Consider the following 18,863-nt stretch of genomic DNA (forward strand, 5'->3'; position numbering starts at 1 on the left):
ATAAATTTGGAACAAGAGCTATGATTCTTTTCAAAATTCTAGAATGTTCTTCTAGTTCTTTGTACCAAATATCATGTCAATATGCTAATCCATATTCACTTTGCATCCGTTCCAGTAAACAGGAAGTGAAGCCAGGAAGAGCCATATACACTCCTCAACCCACAAGGCTGCAGACATAGTAACTATGAACAGTAGTGTACCAGTATCAGCACACGCAGAACCAGTGCATACAGGGTAGCAAGATGGCTAGATATCCTCTATGTGACAGTATGTAAGGTTTGTTGGTTGATTTTAATGGTGCATTGGCAGCTTAGGCCATAATTCCCAAAGTCAAAATGAAAACAGTACTATGTTTGGTAAATTACAAACAGGTTAACACATCAAAAAGGTAAATATAAAGTACTAAGATAAATATAAATGGATAATTTAAATTTGTATACATTAATGATCTGTAAAAAGTTAAAAATGTCAGAAAAAAATGACATTATCTCACTGACTATCATCTAAAATGGTTTGGCCAGTCTTAAAATCAGTAAAACATAAAAGTCATGGGTGCCTCCATAGCCAGGTGGGAAGGAGCAGTAGTGCGTATCACATGCTTCTTGTTTAGACCGGGGTTCGAGCCTGTCACCACCAAATACGGAAGATGCAGGGAATGACCACCGCAGTGCATATCACATGCTTCTTGATTAGACCGGGGTTCGAGCCCGTCACCACCAAATACGGAAGATGCAGGGAATGACCACCGCATATCCTGGAGCAATATGGCCTTAGTTGCTAATGCTCCTAAAAACAAACAAACAAACATAAAAGTCATGTATTTGTAAACACAGGCCATTCTATAAATACATAATGAATGGTTAAAATAGTTTTGCAGTTCTTGAACATAGGAGGGTCATCTGCCCTCAGCAAAAGAGAATATCAGATGACTGTGACCTATGTAGAACCTAACAAAAACAACTTTCCTCTCTTCAGATGCTGTGCAGATTAGACTGCCATGCTTGATTACAGGCTTAACTGGAGTAGTTTGTGGCCTATTCGTGCCAAGAACCTTGTCACTGGGAATAAAGTCTGTTATGTATTACTTGTTTGTAGTCTATACATGAACTGACAAATTAAATTCAAGAGGACTGCTGATTTGTCAGTGGAATCAGCTAGATCATTTCACCTGATCCTAATGTGGCTTGGAATCCAACAGAATTGATGTCATATTCAGATTCAAAAAGAGAATAAAGCATTTGCTGAATCTAGAACAGAATGGGGTGAGGATTATGCATAATGAATCAGTGTATATTGCATGCAAGTTCTATTGCATGCAACTCCGTTGTATATATGCTAATTTATTGTGCAGTCTTGTTGGATACTATTTCGTATAGGGTGGACAGCAGCTGATCACATGATTTTGACTTTGAGCCATCTGTTTCACAAGTTAGAAGCTGAGCATACAAGGGTGGAATGCATGCCTTGATGACTGAACAATATTGTTTATTATCATGTTCAATTAATTTAACTGTGGCTCAAAAATTGATATTCATGCTTCAGATTGCCAGGCAGGGATTTAAACACGTATGGCAAGAACAACTGCTTATGCTGGGGGGGGGAGATAAAAGCTTTGGACAGCATATGTGCAAAATGTGGCATTGCAGATGGCCTGGTGGTGGACTGAATTTTACCATCAAAATTCTCTATCTCTAACAGAAGCATAAACCTGAGAATCATAATCAAAGAATAATCAAGTTTAGAGTGTACAAGAGCTCAGAGACAAAGAAAGGTACAGATCCTTTCATCAACTTCATAGGATCTGCACCCCACAAAGTTGATGAAAGGGCAAACAGAATGTTAAGCCTCTTGGCACATCTTGTCCTTGGCTGACAAATACATCACGTCAGCTTCCTGTCAAAAACAAGTCCCAGGAGTCTGGCTTCTCACACTATCAGGATGATGTTTTACCTAAGCCTTAATTCTGGATTAGGATCAGATAGAAGTGACAGAAGTGTACATCCTCTGTATACACTTCTGTCACTAAATCCATTTGTAACCAAAGTGCACACAGAGGGTCTTCTGTGATGAAAATCTGAACCCATTAACTAATGTCCAAGGTACAATGATGGTCAATGACTTTTTGCAGTTGCCTTTCAATGAGTATGAAAGGTGCTGTTTAAGATTTTGAAGTTCTAATCATACAAACTTCACTGCAAGTGGGTGATGCTGAGCTCGGCTGATATTTGCTCTACACTTCACGGCATGAATGGAAATAGATACAGAGTGGCACTGGAACATCTGGAAGACTAGACCCATTTCCACTTAAGATGGCATTGAAACATCTTCTAGAAGATGAGACCCATTTCCATTTGAATGGACTATGAACACTCAGAACTGCAAGGTTTGGGCATGGACCACTGCAATACAGGATATCCTCTAATCAGCCCATTCTTTTTTGAAGAAAACCATCCTACTGCACCTGTAACATGCTCAATTACCATGTAGTGGCACCAAGAAAAAGTTAGCAACTGCTGTCATTCCACAAATGCAACACTGAGGAAGCACAGAAAACAATAATTTTTATGCAAGATGGAGCAGCTTCACATATTGGGAGATCTGTACAAGAAGGGCTGGGACAACATTTTATCACTGAAAAATAGTCAGTTGCTGTGGCAGCATTTTATCACTGAAAAATAGTCAGTTGCTCATTTAGCACAATATGGCCACCTTGACCGGCTCAGTCCTTACAACTTATAGTCTGATCTGAAGACAGAGCTAGTTTGAGGCAAAGTCCATTTCTGGCACTCTGTACCATTGCTACTTTTTCTGATTCTGACAACTGAACATTGCCTGATGTTCTGAACACCAGGCAATGTCCAGTTGCCAGTATCTCATATGAGCTCTGCCTGAAGGAATGCATCACATGGCACATGAGAAACATCATTCTAATGTATTACATACTGCATTTGACCATGCTGTTATTCTGTTTGAGGTTCTGCTAGATCACAATGGTGACCACGTCAAGGCACATACTGAGTACTGATTGACATCCCTAATATTGCCACTCAGAAGAGAAGGTGCCGTTCAACTGATGTCATGCTAATGTGCTTGACAACAGTCATGACACATGTTATGTGCTGCCAATAATGCTGTTATAAAAAAAAAAAAAAAGTTACTTAATGAATGTAGTATGTTACATTTCAGGCATATTAGCAAATAGTAATTTATAACAAATTAAGTCAACCCACCAACATGAAAATTTTTTACAGTGATTCCTAAAATATTCTAAGTAAGCACTGGATTTTAATATGAATCAGAGCTCTTGTTCCAAATTTATAGTAATATTTCTATGGGGAGAGAGGAACTGAAGAGGAAAGGCTATTAAATCAAAATTGAACTCAGAATCATCCCAGGGAACAGCAGAATATGGTGAAAATTTGATAGCAATCCCAATTTTTCTTGTTGACTAATGAGAAAACATACTTTTATTTATGCTGATTTTTGTATGGAGGGGAGAGAACAAGGGCAGTGAAATGACAACTGAACTTGAAATTTGAGCGGAAGAATACAGGCTGAAACTTTGGCCTCGATCTGACTTTTTGTTCTAGAGTAATACATGAAACATACTTTCATTAATATGAATAGATTTCTGTGGTCAGGGAGGGAAGGTTATGATTGTCTTAAAAGCTTTCCAACAAAACACACAGAAAATGTGATATTGACTGAACTTTTTCTTATTAAGTAATGTATAAACATACACTAGAACATTGGTTATCCGGAAAGTCAGCTATCCAAAATATTTGAAAGGCTGATTTTTCGTCGTCGTCTTCTTTTTTTTTTTATTATTTTTTTATTTTTTTATTAATGGTAGTATTTGAGACAAATGTTTATTATGCTACAAGAGTATTTCTGTCCATTTTTTTTACGTCGTATATCTGGTGAACGTTGGATTAGGACTGATGGGTTTTCTCGGAAACCATCAGTGATAGAGTTTAGTCATTCGCTTCCATGAACCATGACATATTTTGTTCTCCTCATTTCATATTATGTTTAGTTTAGCTCCAAGTTTGGTAAGAATAATATCAGCTTCTTCTTCTTCTTCTTCTTTCTTCTTTGGTCCTTAGCTGGCAGCTGGGGGAGGCGGTTGGCCACGCAACCAGTATGCTGCTGTAGGTGCCGCAGGGTTTCGGACTTGCTCTGTGATGTTCTTCCATACCTTACGATCCATGGCTTCAGTCCTGGCCTGGTTAAGGTCGAGACGTCGGCTCTTCAAGTCATCTTCCACTTGCTTGGCCCACGTTTTCCTAGGCGCGGTCCGTTGGATGCTCCATTGGGTGGGTCGTTGTCTCCAAAGGAGTGTGGATGGTATTCTGTTCGTGCCCATTCTACATACGTGGCCAAACCATCTGAGCCTTCGCTTCTGGATTTGGTCGGCAATGGTTGGTTGCTGTTGGCATCTGGCGCGGATGGCATCATTAGTGATGCGGTCGCGAAGAGAGATGCCCAAGATCTGCCGCAGGCATCGCATTTGGAATACCTCAAGTTTGTTCAAATCTAACTTGAGACAAATCCATGTTTCCAATCCGTAAAGAAGAATGGGCAGGATCAAAGTCCGGAAGAGTCGGATTTTAGTCTTTGTGGAAATGTTGGTCCTCTTCCACAGACACCATTTGAGCGAGGCGAACACAGTGGCCGCCTGTCCAATTCTGCTGTGAATTTCCATGGTGGATGCAACTTTCTTCTCCTGGACCAGCGACCCAAGGTATTTAAAGTCCTGCACTTGCTCGATCTGGACGCCTTCGAGATAGATGGTGGCTTGCGACCCATCTGTTGTCAGGGCCTTTGTCTTACCAGCATTGATCTTCAAACCGTATGGCCGGGCAATGCGGGCAATGTCGTAGAGGATTTCCGTGGCTTCAGCGTCGTTACCGGCAAGGATAGCACTATCATCAGCAAACATCAGGTCAGTCACATAGTGATCCTTGTCATATTGTATGCCCTGTCTGTTTCTGAATGCTTGCCTCATAATGGCGTCGACCACGATGTTGAAAAGCAACGGGGAGGCTACATCCCCTTGGCGGACTCCAGTTTGGATGGTAAATTCCTCAGATAAATCGTTCTGGATGCGCACCTGGCTGGTTAAACCGTTGTATGCAGTTTGGAGGAGTGTGATGACTTTTCGAGGTACATGTTCAACCTCTAGTAGTTTCCATAAGGCAGGCCGGTGGACACAGTCGAAAGCAGACTTAAAGTCAATGAAAACAATGACGGTTCGCTGTCCACACCGGATCCTCTCCTCCATCAGCTGACGAATGGCAAAGATTTGATCACAGCATCCTCGCCCGGGTCTAAATCCTGCCTGTTCTTCTCGACTGGTTTGCTCGCGATGTTTTTGCAGTCTTGACTGGATAATCTTCATAAAGACCTTTCCAATGATGGAAAGGAGGCTGATGCCACAGTAGTTCTTGCAGTCCCGGTTATCACCTTTCTTGTGGATTGGTACGATAATGGCTTTCCTCCATGTTAACGGAATTTGTTCAGTGCACCAGATGGTTTTGAGGAGTGAGTGTAGTCGGCGAAGCAGTACATCTCCCCCGGCTTTGATCGCTTCTGTGGTGACTTGGTCCACTCCTGGTGCCTTGCCATTCTTCAGGGATTGTATGGCTGCTTTCACTTCTTCTACTGTAGGCTCAACATCGACCATGGAGACCTCAGGGGGGTCGATCGAGAGTGCTGTTGCTGGCGGTCCCTGAGGTGGGTCGTGATTATACAGAGCTTTGAAGAATTCACTCCACCGTTGCAGGCGTTCGGATGGTGATCGCACGAAGGTCCCATCAGCATTCTTGATGTTGTCACTAGTCAATTTAGTCTTTCCACTCAGACATCTGAGGGTGCGGTAGAGAGTGCGGTACTCGTTTTTGGATGCCGCCACTTCAAGATCGTCTGCCACTTGGTTCCAGTATGCTTCTCTTTCTGCTGTCATTCTTTGTCGGACTTCTCGGTTTAGCTGCCGGTACCGTTCAAAGTCGACCAACTTTGCCTGTTTCTGTTTGTCCACGAGGTCGAGGCACTCATCTGATATCCATGGTTGCGTTCGACGTCGGGCAGGTGGACATAGGGGCTTGGCACATTCCAGGATGGCATCAGAGATCTGCTTTTCTTCTTCATTTATATCCTCGGGCACGGCCAGCATCTCGAAGCGGTTGGATAGGGTGATCTGATATGCCTGTTTGTTGGCAGCATTCATTAGCTGCCTCCAGTCCAGCTTGGCTGACCGAGATGATCTTTTTGCATGCCGTAATTTGAGCTGCACCTTAGCCCGGATGAGGTAATGATCAGATCCGCAATCAGGTCCCCTCATGGCACGAACATCCATGAGTGATGAGCGAAATCTGGCATTGATCAAAATGTAGTCCAGGATTGCTGAGTCCTTGCCAGATGGATTTCGCCATGTAAGTTGATGTTTTTGAGGGTGCTGGAAATGGCTGTTTCCAATGATCAGGTTGTTAGATGCGGCAAAGGACAACAAACGTAGTCCGTTGTCATTGATCTTCCCATGGCCAAACTTGCCCATTGTTGTTTCCCAACCAGATCTGTCCACGCCAATATGGGCATTAAAGTCCCCTGCGAGGATGATCACTTCTGTCTGCGGAATTGAATCCAGCGTATGTTGGAGCTGGTTGTAGAAGTCATTCTTGGTCGGGTCCAGGCTAGTCTCAGTTGGCGCATAGGCGGAGATAATATGGGTCTTGATGGTGCCCTTGACAGTAAGGACTGCCAGGCGGTCCGATATTGGTTGGAAAGCGATCACACTACTGGTGGCCTGAGCATCGACCATAAAGCCCACTCCTGCTTCTCGTTTCTCGCCACCAGAGTAGAATAGCATAACCGCTTCGTTAGGTGCTGGTGGTTGGATGATCATCGTTCCAGACCCGGTGAGCCTTAATTCAGATAATGCTGCGATTGATATCTTGCACCTAAGTAGTTCTTGGGCAATGATTTCCTTTTGTCCAACGTGGTGCCCCGTTCGAACATTCCATTCGCCAATGTTAATTGTCCTTTTCGGCGTAGTAAGCTTATTGCTGTGGCCAGTGATCCACTTCACACCAGCACCCTGGGTCCCCAGTGCTGGCGCATCGGCTACCCCGGATGCGGTAACATTGTTATAACAGCTTGTTCTGTGGCCAGTGGTCCACTTCACACAAGTACCCTGGGTCCCCAGTGCTGGCGCATCGGCTACCCCGGATGCGGTAATATCAGCTGGAAACCAGTAAAATGTCAACGAAAAGAAACAGCACTGAAATTGGCAGAAAACTTGAGAGATTTAGCAGCAAAAAAACATGTCACAAAAAACATTCGAACATTATTTAAAAAAATTACTTAATTTTTTCCACATAAAAGTTGCTTTAATATGCCTATCTGAATATACATACATATGTAAATGTGAAAATTTTTATGTATAAGTTATTATTATTTTTTAATTATATAAATTTGTTTTTTTCACATTATTTAAAGTCTTTTTCTTTTATCTTAATACATTATAACAGAATTTATTTAACTTTACCTTACGTTTGCTTATATGGAAAATTTTGCTATCTGGAAGAGATCTCACATTAATTATTCCAGATAACTGATGCTCTACTGTACTTCCATTACAAATTAGGTAATGTATGTAGTTCATTACATTTCAGGTGCATTATATTTTTTTTTTTTTTGATTAAAATTAATTGAATTTTTTTTCTTTTTCTGTGATTAACTGAAGTGAAAAGTATACACAGCTATCTTCTTATCAATTATTAAGGTTTTAACTTTAGAGAACACTTAATAAAACTCTATAGTTTTATTTTCAAAACTCAGCCATTGAGTTTAATTACAACTCTTTAACATCTATTGCTCTTTCCCATATAATTTTAAGTCTCTTTTTTTCTCTGTCTATATACAGACTATGGCATGAATCTGTTCACAAGCGATACTGTATTCACGAGCCTTACATAACAATACACACAGAGAATGCACAGACTGTTTAAAGCTAACAATACTGCATTAAAACTACATTTAATCTATGTATTTATTTTTTTCCATGCAAACTGGATGGGAAAAAAAAATAATAATTGCTGGATTTCTATTTATCTGATTTTAATGAAATATGGAATGGCTCAAGAAATATTTTTATATGAACCTCAACAAATATTTCTATATGAACCAAATATAAAACTTCATGAAAAGCTATTCCACTGGGAGTCCCTCTATTACACGTAGGGGGGGAAGGGTGGGTGGTTGGTTGGCTGTTTAGGGATTTTATAGCACATCAGCATCCGAGGCTATGTGTGCAAAGTGAAAATGTGTAAAATATAAAATAGTGTAATTAATATATTATAAAAGAATATATAATATACAACAGGCATAACATATAAAAAAATAAAGCACTCTACATAAAATTATATAAATTAATAAGTTATAAAAACTTGAATAGATCTGACACATTTTCTTCGTCCAATAAAATCTGTGAGCATACAAGGCCCAGACAGATGGGTAAAAGACTGTGTTCATCATTAAAAGATGTACATTTGATTAAAATGTGCCGAACTGTTCAAATGGTGTTATAATTTCTACACAGGATGATCATCAGCCTTCGCCAGATAGGAATGAGTCGGGTGACAATGAAACTTCCACACATCTATTCTGCAACCACCCTTCAATTTAAATTTATGTCCCTTCATGTGCATAGTCTGACCAAGAGGAAGAATCTCATTAGCACTGAACTTGCTCAATAAATTCAAAGCCTTAAATCAGATCACCTTGCAGGTAGTCTCCAGATGCTACAATTTGCAGAACTGAAGCCTTTCTTTTAAGCGCACCCCTTTATTTCTTGCACCAATCCCGTTGCCCTTCTCCACCCATTCCAGCAGCTCTAGATCTTTCTTAAAATGAGGCCTCGATACTTTTATGAAATAATCAAGATGTGGCCTGACCATTGCCTTATTTAATGGGATAGTCACTTCCTTATCTCTACTATCAAAAGTCATGTATATTATTAACAAAACCCCATGAGCTTAACCTTTTGCCAATCATGTTGTGTATTTCCCTTAATACGTCAATACAGAAGTTAGAATACAAAGATGGCCATTAAAATTTCACTATGTGGGTATATAACAGTATAAACATATAATTAAGTAATGAATATTACTAATTGCTAACCTGATGTAGTAGATTTTCCAACTCCTCCTTTCCCTGAAGCCACAACAACCACATGTTTCACACCTGCAAGAGGAAACTTTCTGGGCAAACCTTTTCTTGTCCTTTGTTCATGTTCAGTACTAGAATTATATGTTCCCTGAAAAAAATTAAGAATGAGCAATTTTCACTTTAACAGCTTGTTATGCATGAAACATGAACATACTGTGTAACCTCAATATTATGTGGGTATTGGGGATGGGAGGGGCAGTGTTAATATCCATATTATAGTCAAAAATAGAATTTAATCAGTTCTTTTACAATTTTTAAACATGAATACAAGACTGAAAAACAACTCATTAAGTAAGCATTTTTATATAAGCAAATCATTTCACATGTTTTATTTATTTTATTTTTCAGTTTTACTAATTTCCTGTGGATGAAATGGGTTAAATGTTTTAGATAGCAACTGCACCATTACTGCAGGGTTTTTTTTTTTAATCATTGTACTTTCAAATAAAAATACTGAACTAATTTTTTAGGTATGTGAAGAATAGTAATTCTTCACATACCTAAAAAAAATAAAATTTCAAAACTGTTAAATTTCTTATAATGAGTCTACATTTCCAAATGACAAAGATTTATAGGAAATCCAATTCGTAGCATAGTGTATAAATGAGAAATAAGGAAAAATTCAGCCACATAATTTAATGACCAACATAGCTGAGCGGTCAAATGCAAGGGTGTGTGTATATAAAAGAAGCTTTCTGTTAGGCACATTAGCATACATGCTTAAGGGAAGTAGCAAATGTAATCAAACTATTAGCCATAATTATGAGAGCATCTGTGGATTTTGAGAAGGTCTCTCTCTCACTGATTGCAAATTCCACACATTATTCATTAACTATTCCTTTTCAATTTGTTTCCTTCTGTGTGTGTGTCATCTGAGAAAGAGTAAAAATTCCATCAGCACTGAGTTTACTCATCCTTTTTAAAGTCTTAAACACTTCATACAGATGCCTAATTCCAGAGACTGTAATTTACAGAATCCCCAACCTTCTTGGTAAGAAGATCCTTTTGTGCCTCCAACTAATCTTGCTGCTCTTCTCTGAAACCTTTCCAACAGATTACTGTCTCTCCTAAAATTAGGTCTCCACACCTATATGCAGTACTAGATGTAGCCTAACCATTTCCTTATACAAAGATACATACATCTTTCTCACCACTGGCAAAGTTCCTATGCAGCACTGACAGAACTTCACAGGCTGTTAGCCATAGGGCCTAATTGTCAACTGCTTTAAATTTGGTGCTACCCAAGTGGTGTGTCATTCTAAGATTGCTGCTATCTGAGAATAGTACCTTACATTCGTCAAATGTTAAACCTAGATTGCTTTTCAAGCCCATCTTCTGCTTAGTTTAAGATAGCATTAATATCATTAATAAACATTTGAAACTCTACATAGTTTTAAATGTTCATTAAAGTTTTAAATGTTACACCAACCCTTGTTGCACCTCACTTATCATACTAGTCAACAAAGGGTAAGTAGCCATTTATAACCACTCTTTGTCTACTACCATTTAACTATACCTCTACTATACATTAGGAGTAGTAAACTGCTCCTAATGTCCATTAAGGCAATTTACAACACTCACATATGTGGTACAGTAACAAAGGCTTTACTGAAACCTATATGATCTTACTTAAATCTATACGATCTGAAGGTTTTGCTGAAATATTATCTGATCACTTGATATAAATAGCTGTTTTATCTTTACTTCAGGCACCTACACTAACTGGATAATTCAAGTTACAGGTATTTTCACCACTTTTTAATTAATTAGAACGTTTTTCATCATGTGTTTCATACCATTCATATAAGCAAAGTCAAGTCCTGACCATAACGTCCATTCCACATGTACTTGTTTAAATAAGTAGCACATTCAACTTATGTATCATTTTTTGAAATGTGCTTTTCACCCTATTTCCAAATAGTTTCAATGTTTGGAGTGAAAAACAGCTTCAGGAAATCTAAAATGATACATGGTCAACCATAAGCATTAAATTTTTAAACAGACCATCAACTGTTTCGCTCATTATATTATCATTGCACAGCATGACATGGTAATCATATATAACATGTGATAAAATGTACCTGTGCTAAAAAGGTAAACTTTTTAACACAGGTACATTTTATCACATGCGTTTAAACTGTCTCAATTAACCCAATTAACATCCAGTCCCATTAATTACAATTGTATATTACTTATTCTTTTTTTTTTTTTAATGTCTTTACGAACAACACCAAATTCAGGAGTCTTACATTATCTACTAGGCTTTACATACCAACTAAGAAATATTGTTCAAAGTTTAGGCCTAAATGGATGTCAGATGAACTAATGGCAGAGAAGAAAAATGCATGGGATACATATAAATTAATGGGTGACATGGAAGCCTGTGATAGATATACGCTGGTCTGTAACCAAGTCACAAAGGAGATTAGGTAGGCAAAGGCAGATTATGAGAAATCTTTGGCAAAGGATGCAAAGAAAAACAGCAAAGAGTTCTTTACTTATGTAAACTCTAGAAGGAAGGGGATGAATCAGATTGGTCCACTGGATATTGATAATTCAACTGTTGATGATCCTGCTCAGGTAGCTAACAAACAGTGGCAGATTTAGCATTTGACAGCCCCCAGGCGCAATTCAATTTTGAGACCCCTCCCCTCTAAATATTTTCGGTACCACTACAGTGTGAATTGTACGCACACGTTTTTACTATAGCACGCGCTCTAGATTTGGTGTTGTGGTTTTAATCATTTTGGTTGCGCAATTCTTTCATACATATTTTAACTAATGTGTAAATGAAAAAATGGCACAACTAAGCATTAATGATAATATGTATTCTACTTCAGATTCACTTAGTTCTCATAGATATTTCATATAATATGTAGGGATATTCGCTTAAGAGTTTAGTAACTTCTCATATTAAATTATAGTTTTATTCAGTAACGGTAATAATGATGAGTGTAAAAATTAAAAATGAAACAATTTTTTTTTTTTTTTTTTTTTTTTTTGAGACCTGAGATTTGAGGTCCACTTTATTTAAGAGGCCCCAGACGCGTCTTTGTGGAAATCCGCCACTAAATGAGTATTTTGCATCTACGTTCACACATGAGGAGTTACTCAGGGAGGGCAATGCCAGAGATGAATTAAACTCTGGCAGTGAGCTAGATGATTTTGTAATAACCGAGAGGAAAGTGGAGGAGAAATTGTTGAAGATAAACATAAAAAAGGCACCCGGGGTGAATGGGATCTATCCAGTTATATTAAAGGAGGCAGCAAAGGAAGTAAGCAAACCCTTAGCCATAATTATGAGAGCTTCTTTGGATTCAGGGGAGATACCCATGGACTGGAGATGTGCAAATGTGACCCCAATTCATAACGGAGGATCAAAGGGCAACATAAGTAATTATAGACCTGTTAGTTTAACTTCTGTTCCAGGAAAAATAATGGAAGCACTGGTTAAAGAAGCACTACAGGATCATCTAGACAAGACTTCATTTATAGCTCCGACACAACATGGTTTTGTTAAGGGAAAGTCTTGCCTGACCAATCTGATTGGATACTATGATGTGGTCACAAAGGAACTGGATGCAGGGAATAACTTTGATATCATATTTGGATCTTAGAAAGGCTTTTCATACTGTTGCACATGGAAGACTGCTGAACAAATTGGAGCAGTATGGCATTGGAGGCAAACTTCTGCTATGGATAAAGGGATGGTTGATGGGAAAAGACAGAGTGGTAATCAATGGACACTGCTCTTCGTGGAGTTCCTCTGGGTTCAGTGTTGGGTCCATTGTTGTTTTCTGTATTTATAAATGATATTAATGATGGTATATAAAGCTTAATGTCCAAGTTTGCAGATGATACGAAGGTTGACAGGGTTGTTAAGGACACTAATGACAGTATGGTGCTGCAACAGGATCTAGAAAAGTTTAGCAGATGGGCTGAGAGGTGACAAATGAAGTTTAACATTGACAAATGGTGCTACATATGGAAGCAGTAACCCCAGAGCAACGTATCAACTCTGTGGTACTACACTGACAGTGGCAGAGAATGAAAAGTACCTGGGGCTAATTGTACAGGCAGATATGAAATTTTCTGAGCAGTGCAGACAGTCTGCAAGAGTAGCTCATGGTGTCTTGTCAATGATATACAGGAATTTTTCTAGCAGGTATAAGGTGATTATCCTCTTGTATAAGGCAATGATCAGGCCACACCTTGAGTACTGTATACAGGTCGGAGGCCTCATTTCAAGAAGGATGTAGAGCTGTTGGAATGAGTACAGAGAAGGGCAACAAGATTAGTGAATGGAACAAAGGGTTGCGCTTACGATGAAAGGCTTTTAAGTTTTACAAATTACAGTGTCTGGAGACTAGGCACCGGCGAGGTGATCTGATAGAGGTGTATAAAGCCTTGAATGGTTTGAGCATGCTCAATGCTGATGGGACTCTTCCTCTTGCTCAAAATAATCACCTGAGAAGGCATAAATTCAAATTGAGGAAAGACAGATGCAGGATAGATGTACGGAAGTTTGCCTTTAGCCAGCGGGTAGTTAGTTGGTGGAACAGACTTCTATCTCTTGTTGTGGAGGTTGACAGACTAAATAAATTTAAGGCTGAGCTGGACAGGTATTTGGAACGAATGGAGGGGTGAAATGGGAGAGTTTGCAAAGCATACAGACTTTGTCTAAGCTAACAATACATTAAAACTCATTAATCAATGATAACTTCTTTTTTCCATACAATCTGTACAAAAAAAAAAAAAAGAAATAATAATTATTAGATATTTATTTGACCAACTTTAATGAAATTTAAAGACTAGATAAGGTCCAAATATAAAGTTTCAAGAAAATCCATCCATTAGATGGTAGATGACTTTCATCAACCGGTGAAATACCACCACTTTGCTTATTGGAGGCTTGAAGTGGTGAAACCCATGTTTAGTCTCTATAGCAAAGTTTCCGGCACCCCCCCCCCCCATACTTCTCCTTCAACCCATGCACGGTACTAAGTACTAAAGGTTTTGATACCTTTCGTGTTTGGGGTTCTCATAAAAAAAAAAAAAAAACTGATTGCCCCTCTATTACACGCCGGCGGACGAACAAACAGACACTCTCTCTCTCTCTCTCTCTCTCTCAGGGTAATTCAGAATTTTTAATTTTTTGGCTGGTGCAGCATAAGCCTCAGGCTTCCTTTGCACCATATGGCTAATAATAATAATATGGTAAAGACATTAGGCGCATGTACATACACTTATACCACTGCAATAGTTTCAACTAACAGATAGCCAATAAAAAACCATAATTGAATTTAAGCATGTACCATAAAACAAAACTGCAGTGCAGAAACTCGGGGAACAAGATATGCATAACGTAATCTACTGAAAAGTAAAGAAAATCTGCCCATCATGAATATAGGAACGAAAAACCCAACACCACAGCATACTACCCTAGATTCATAACCATCAAGTAGTGATGACTGAACCTTCGACTGCTCCAGCCGAGCCGCTGTTACGAAAACTCAATTGATTTTTTTTTTTTTTTTTTTTTTTTGCAGTTCTGCTTACAAAATTTTATCCTCTGCGCAGTGGCCGCCAGTGACAGAGGGTAGTGCAACAGATCTCCTTCAAATTCAGATAATTCAAAAATATATATTTTAAAAATGTTTTTTTTTTTTTTTTGTACTTAACGTTTTTATTTTTAATTTCCTCCTTATAGCAGCGATATTTTTGCCAATGAGCTGTATTTTCGCAGTTCGCCAATTTTTTTTTACAAACGTTCGCAAAAAATGATAACAACAGTAGAAGATCTGACGACTTAAGAAATACGGGGCAACGTTGGGAAAAGGGTGCGAATTAGGATTGAATTTGAAAGTATCCGCAATTTTGGCCATATACACCGATGAGCCAAAAACATTATAACCACCTACCTAATATGCTGTTGGTCCTCCACGTGCAGCCAAAACAGCTAGTACCCGGCGAGTCATGGACGCTACAAGATTTCTAAATGTGTCTTGTGGTATTTGGTACCAACACGTAACCAGCAGATCCTGTAAAGTCCGTGGTTGAGACGCCGCAGATCGGAGTTGCTGTTCACACACAAACCACAGATGCTCGATGGGATTGATGTCTGGGGAATTTAGAGGCTAGGGAAATACCTGGAAGTTTTCCTGCTGAAAGATGGCACAGCCAGAGGGGAACACCGTTGCCATGAAAGGGTGTACCTGGTCAGCTATGATGTTTAGGTTCTAACTAAAAACTATTATTTTTAGGCCACCCGAATAATTAAATTCATCCGCGGTGCTGTATGTCATATGTCTGTTAATTGCGTGGGTTCTCTGGTCGATTTGTCTGTTTTGCTGGGCTTTCCCCCCAGATTCTGGGAAAAAAACTTGCTACTACGCCTGAGACCGACTAACTCAGCCAGAGAGTGAAAAAACCCATTAAAGTTCCTCGCGTCATCCACGGGATTCGAACCCGGGTCTTTTCCACCTGGTGTGGGGAGAACGGTGACGATACCACTGTGTTACCCTTGCAGACTAATGATGTTTAGGTGTATAAGGTGTAAGGTCAGTGACGGATTTCCGCACAGGCGCACGAGGCGCGCCTGGGGCCTCTTAAATAGAGGGGCCTCAAATCTCCGGTCTCAGAAAAAAAAAATTGTTTCATTTTTAATTTTTACACTCATCATTATTACCGTTACTGAATAAAACTATAATTTAATATGAGAAGTTACTAAACTCTTAAGCGAATATCCCTACATATTATATGAAATATCATGCGAACTAAGTGAATCTGAAGTAGAATACGTATTATCATTAATGCTTAGTTGTGCCATTTTTTCATTTAAACATTAGTTAAAATATGTATGAAAGAATTGCGCAACCAAAATTATTAAAACCGCAACACCAAATCTAGAGCGCGTGCTATAGTAAAAATGTGCGCGTAGAATTCACACTGTAGTGGTACCGAAAATATTTAGAGGGGGCTCAAAACTGAATTGCGCCTGGGGCCTCTCAAGTGCTAAATCCGCCACTGAGTAAAGTGTAAGGTGTATTTAGGGTCAGACGGCACCACAATGAAAACTAAGCGAAGAGGAAGGAACCCCAGCTCCGCTTAGTTTTCATTGTGGTGCCGTCTGACACCAGATGTTTCGGAAAACTTCCTCGGGTGAAGGAAGCGGTGCAAGAATAACTTTCCCCTCAGGTCAGAGGTGAAAGTTATTCTTGCACTGCTTCGATTGAACATGCAGCAGCGTGGAAAGCAGGATATCGGGGATTTCAAACCCTGTTGTGGGTTGTCATAAAACAAATAAATACACTGCTCGATAAAATTAACAGAACAAAATATTTTTCAAGAATATTTTATTGTGAACAGCATCACCGAAGGCGAACTTTTGATATAATAGGCATCCTGGCTTGTAAATTCCGAGTATCTAATAGAATCGATTTACCACCTTACTGAGCCGCACATTATGCAAATTATTCATGAATATAAAAAATCCGGGTTGCGACCGCATGACTTCATTCCCGTTTTTTTGGCTAGCCCAGTGGTATGGTCGAATCTCCAGTACTCAGAATGACAAGTCAACGTTGTGTGGGCGATTCTTTGAGATGGCTGGCCATTGGACAACTTGAAGAGTGTAGTCGCGGGCGGAAGTGGCGCGTTGGCTTAATGTGTCACGCATTTTCGTCTCTGCGCTATGGACATATTCAGGAACCACTGCAAGAAGAGCTGGTCAAGGTCGTCGATCTAAAGTGTCCCCAATCGAGAGAGCCATCAAAGTCTCAACGTAAATAAACGAGTCTCCTTAACCTTTGCATCGGCTTTGTCTAACCTAACCTTTGCACGGCCCCAGTAGCGCTGCGTTCCTTTGTTCCGCCAGCAAGCAAAATAAAATTCGCCGCCCTAAATGTTGAATACTGATAAACGTTAACCAATCAGAAAACAATATCAAAAAATTTCGGCGCCGTCTTAAACTGCCGCCTGTAAGCGACGCTTACCTGGCCAACCCTCGCGGCGGGCCTCCACGGTCCTGCTGGTACACCACATCGGGCCTGATATGCTTTCATCAATATCATTAAGAAATACACTGTGCTGCCACTTTATTAGGTACACCTACCTAGTAGCGCGTTGAGCCTCCTTTAGCCTTGAAAACAGCGTGAATTCGTCTAGGCATGGATTGAACAAGATGCTGAAAATGTTGTGCAGGAATGAAGTACTATGCAGACATGAGTGTGTCACGCAGTTCCTTGAGATTCGACGGAGGTGTAGGCCTGCAGTGAACAGCCCTTTCCAGCTCATCCCAAAGATGTTCAATAGGATTGAGATCCGAAAAACTGAGCGGGCCATTGCAGCAAAGAAATGTCATTGTCATATTCCTGGACCATTCCATAGTGATTCGGGCTTTATGCACCGCGCATTATCCTACTGGAAGTAACCATCTGACTGAGGATAAACTGTCAACATGAACGGATGCACTTGGTCATCAACGATGTTAGGTACGATGTGGCATTCACACGTGATTCTATGGGAATCAATGGACCCAACGTGTGCAGTGATTCCCTGAAACTAGTGGGCAGTGAATCCCCACACCATAACACTGCCCCACCACCTTGCACAGCAGTTATCATACATGACGAGTCCATGGATCCATGTTGTTTCCGCCAAATTCTGAGCCTTTCATCAACATGATGCACTAGACACTTCGACTCGTTAGACCAAGCAACTATTTTTCAATCCTCGATAGTCCAGTGCTGGTCTGCTTTGGCCACAGGAGGAGTGTTTCGTGTTGTTCATTGATAACAAAGGTGCGCGACGTGGCCGTCGGCCGTCCCATTCGCCATAAAGTGCGCCTATTGGTCCGTTGCGATATTTTGTTCTTCGCACCAAGGTTGTATTGTGACATGATGTGCGACATTGTGACACATTTGTTTGCTTGCACGATTCTAGCCATCCTCCTCTGACCTCTTTCCTCAACAAGCGATTTTCTTTCAGAGGATGTTTTCTGTTCATTGCATCATTCTCGATACACCCTTAAAAGTGTGGTGCGTGAAAAGTTCAGGAGAACTGCCGTTTCAAAGATGCTTTGTCCAGCACGTCTTGCACCTACTACCATGCCACGTTCGAAGTCAGTCAGGTCACTCCTTTTCCTCATTGTTGCTGTGGTTTGTGCGCTTAGCTTAACTGATACTAGAAAGATTGTTCTTCTGCATATATATCCACAACTGTGGTCATGCAACTTGCAACGTTGTGGGAAAAACAGCAGGGGTGTACCTAATTAAGTAGCAGCACAGTGTATATGAAAACAACAACGGGATCACCCAGTGTACATACGCTGAGTGATTACTAAAAATGTGACTTACCCATCATTGATGCACTGTGCCACATAACTTACAGTATAAAAAGCCGAAGTGCTTCGTACGCTGTACCAGTGGAAATTTGCAACTGGTTGTGCAAATCGAAGTAAAGAATTAGCGGTTATGGGACTTAGGAAAGATACCACAGAGCTTCCCAAGGACATGATTGTGGGAGCTTATGCGTGGGTGCTTCCATTTCGGAAACCACACACGTCTTCTTGGTTGCTCACGGTCCACTCTGGTTAAGGCATAGATGTATTGCGTCGCATACTAAGAATATAATGT

The 18,863-nt window shown here is 40.0% G+C and overlaps 1 protein-coding gene across 1 annotated transcript in view; it reads right to left on the bottom strand.

Moving 5' to 3' along the window:
- Nubpl (NUBP iron-sulfur cluster assembly factor, mitochondrial) overlaps nt 1-14,726 on the bottom strand; it is a 114,244-nt gene extending 99,518 nt beyond the window's left edge. The window contains exons 1-2 of the mRNA XM_090371970.1: nt 14,544-14,726; nt 9,181-9,316 (exon numbers count right to left, since the gene is read on the bottom strand). Of these exons, the coding sequence (XP_090228096.1) occupies nt 9,181-9,316; nt 14,544-14,630 (223 nt within the window). The 5' untranslated portion in view covers nt 14,631-14,726. The remainder of the gene's footprint in view (nt 1-9,180; nt 9,317-14,543) is intronic.
- Between the last annotated feature and the right edge of the window lie 4,137 nt (nt 14,727-18,863).

The sequence above is a fragment of the Mastigoproctus giganteus genome, chromosome 4, assembly GCF_048544385.1.
Source record: "Mastigoproctus giganteus isolate SK-2022 chromosome 4, ASM4854438v1, whole genome shotgun sequence".
Lineage (NCBI taxonomy): Eukaryota > Metazoa > Arthropoda > Arachnida > Uropygi > Thelyphonidae > Mastigoproctus > Mastigoproctus giganteus.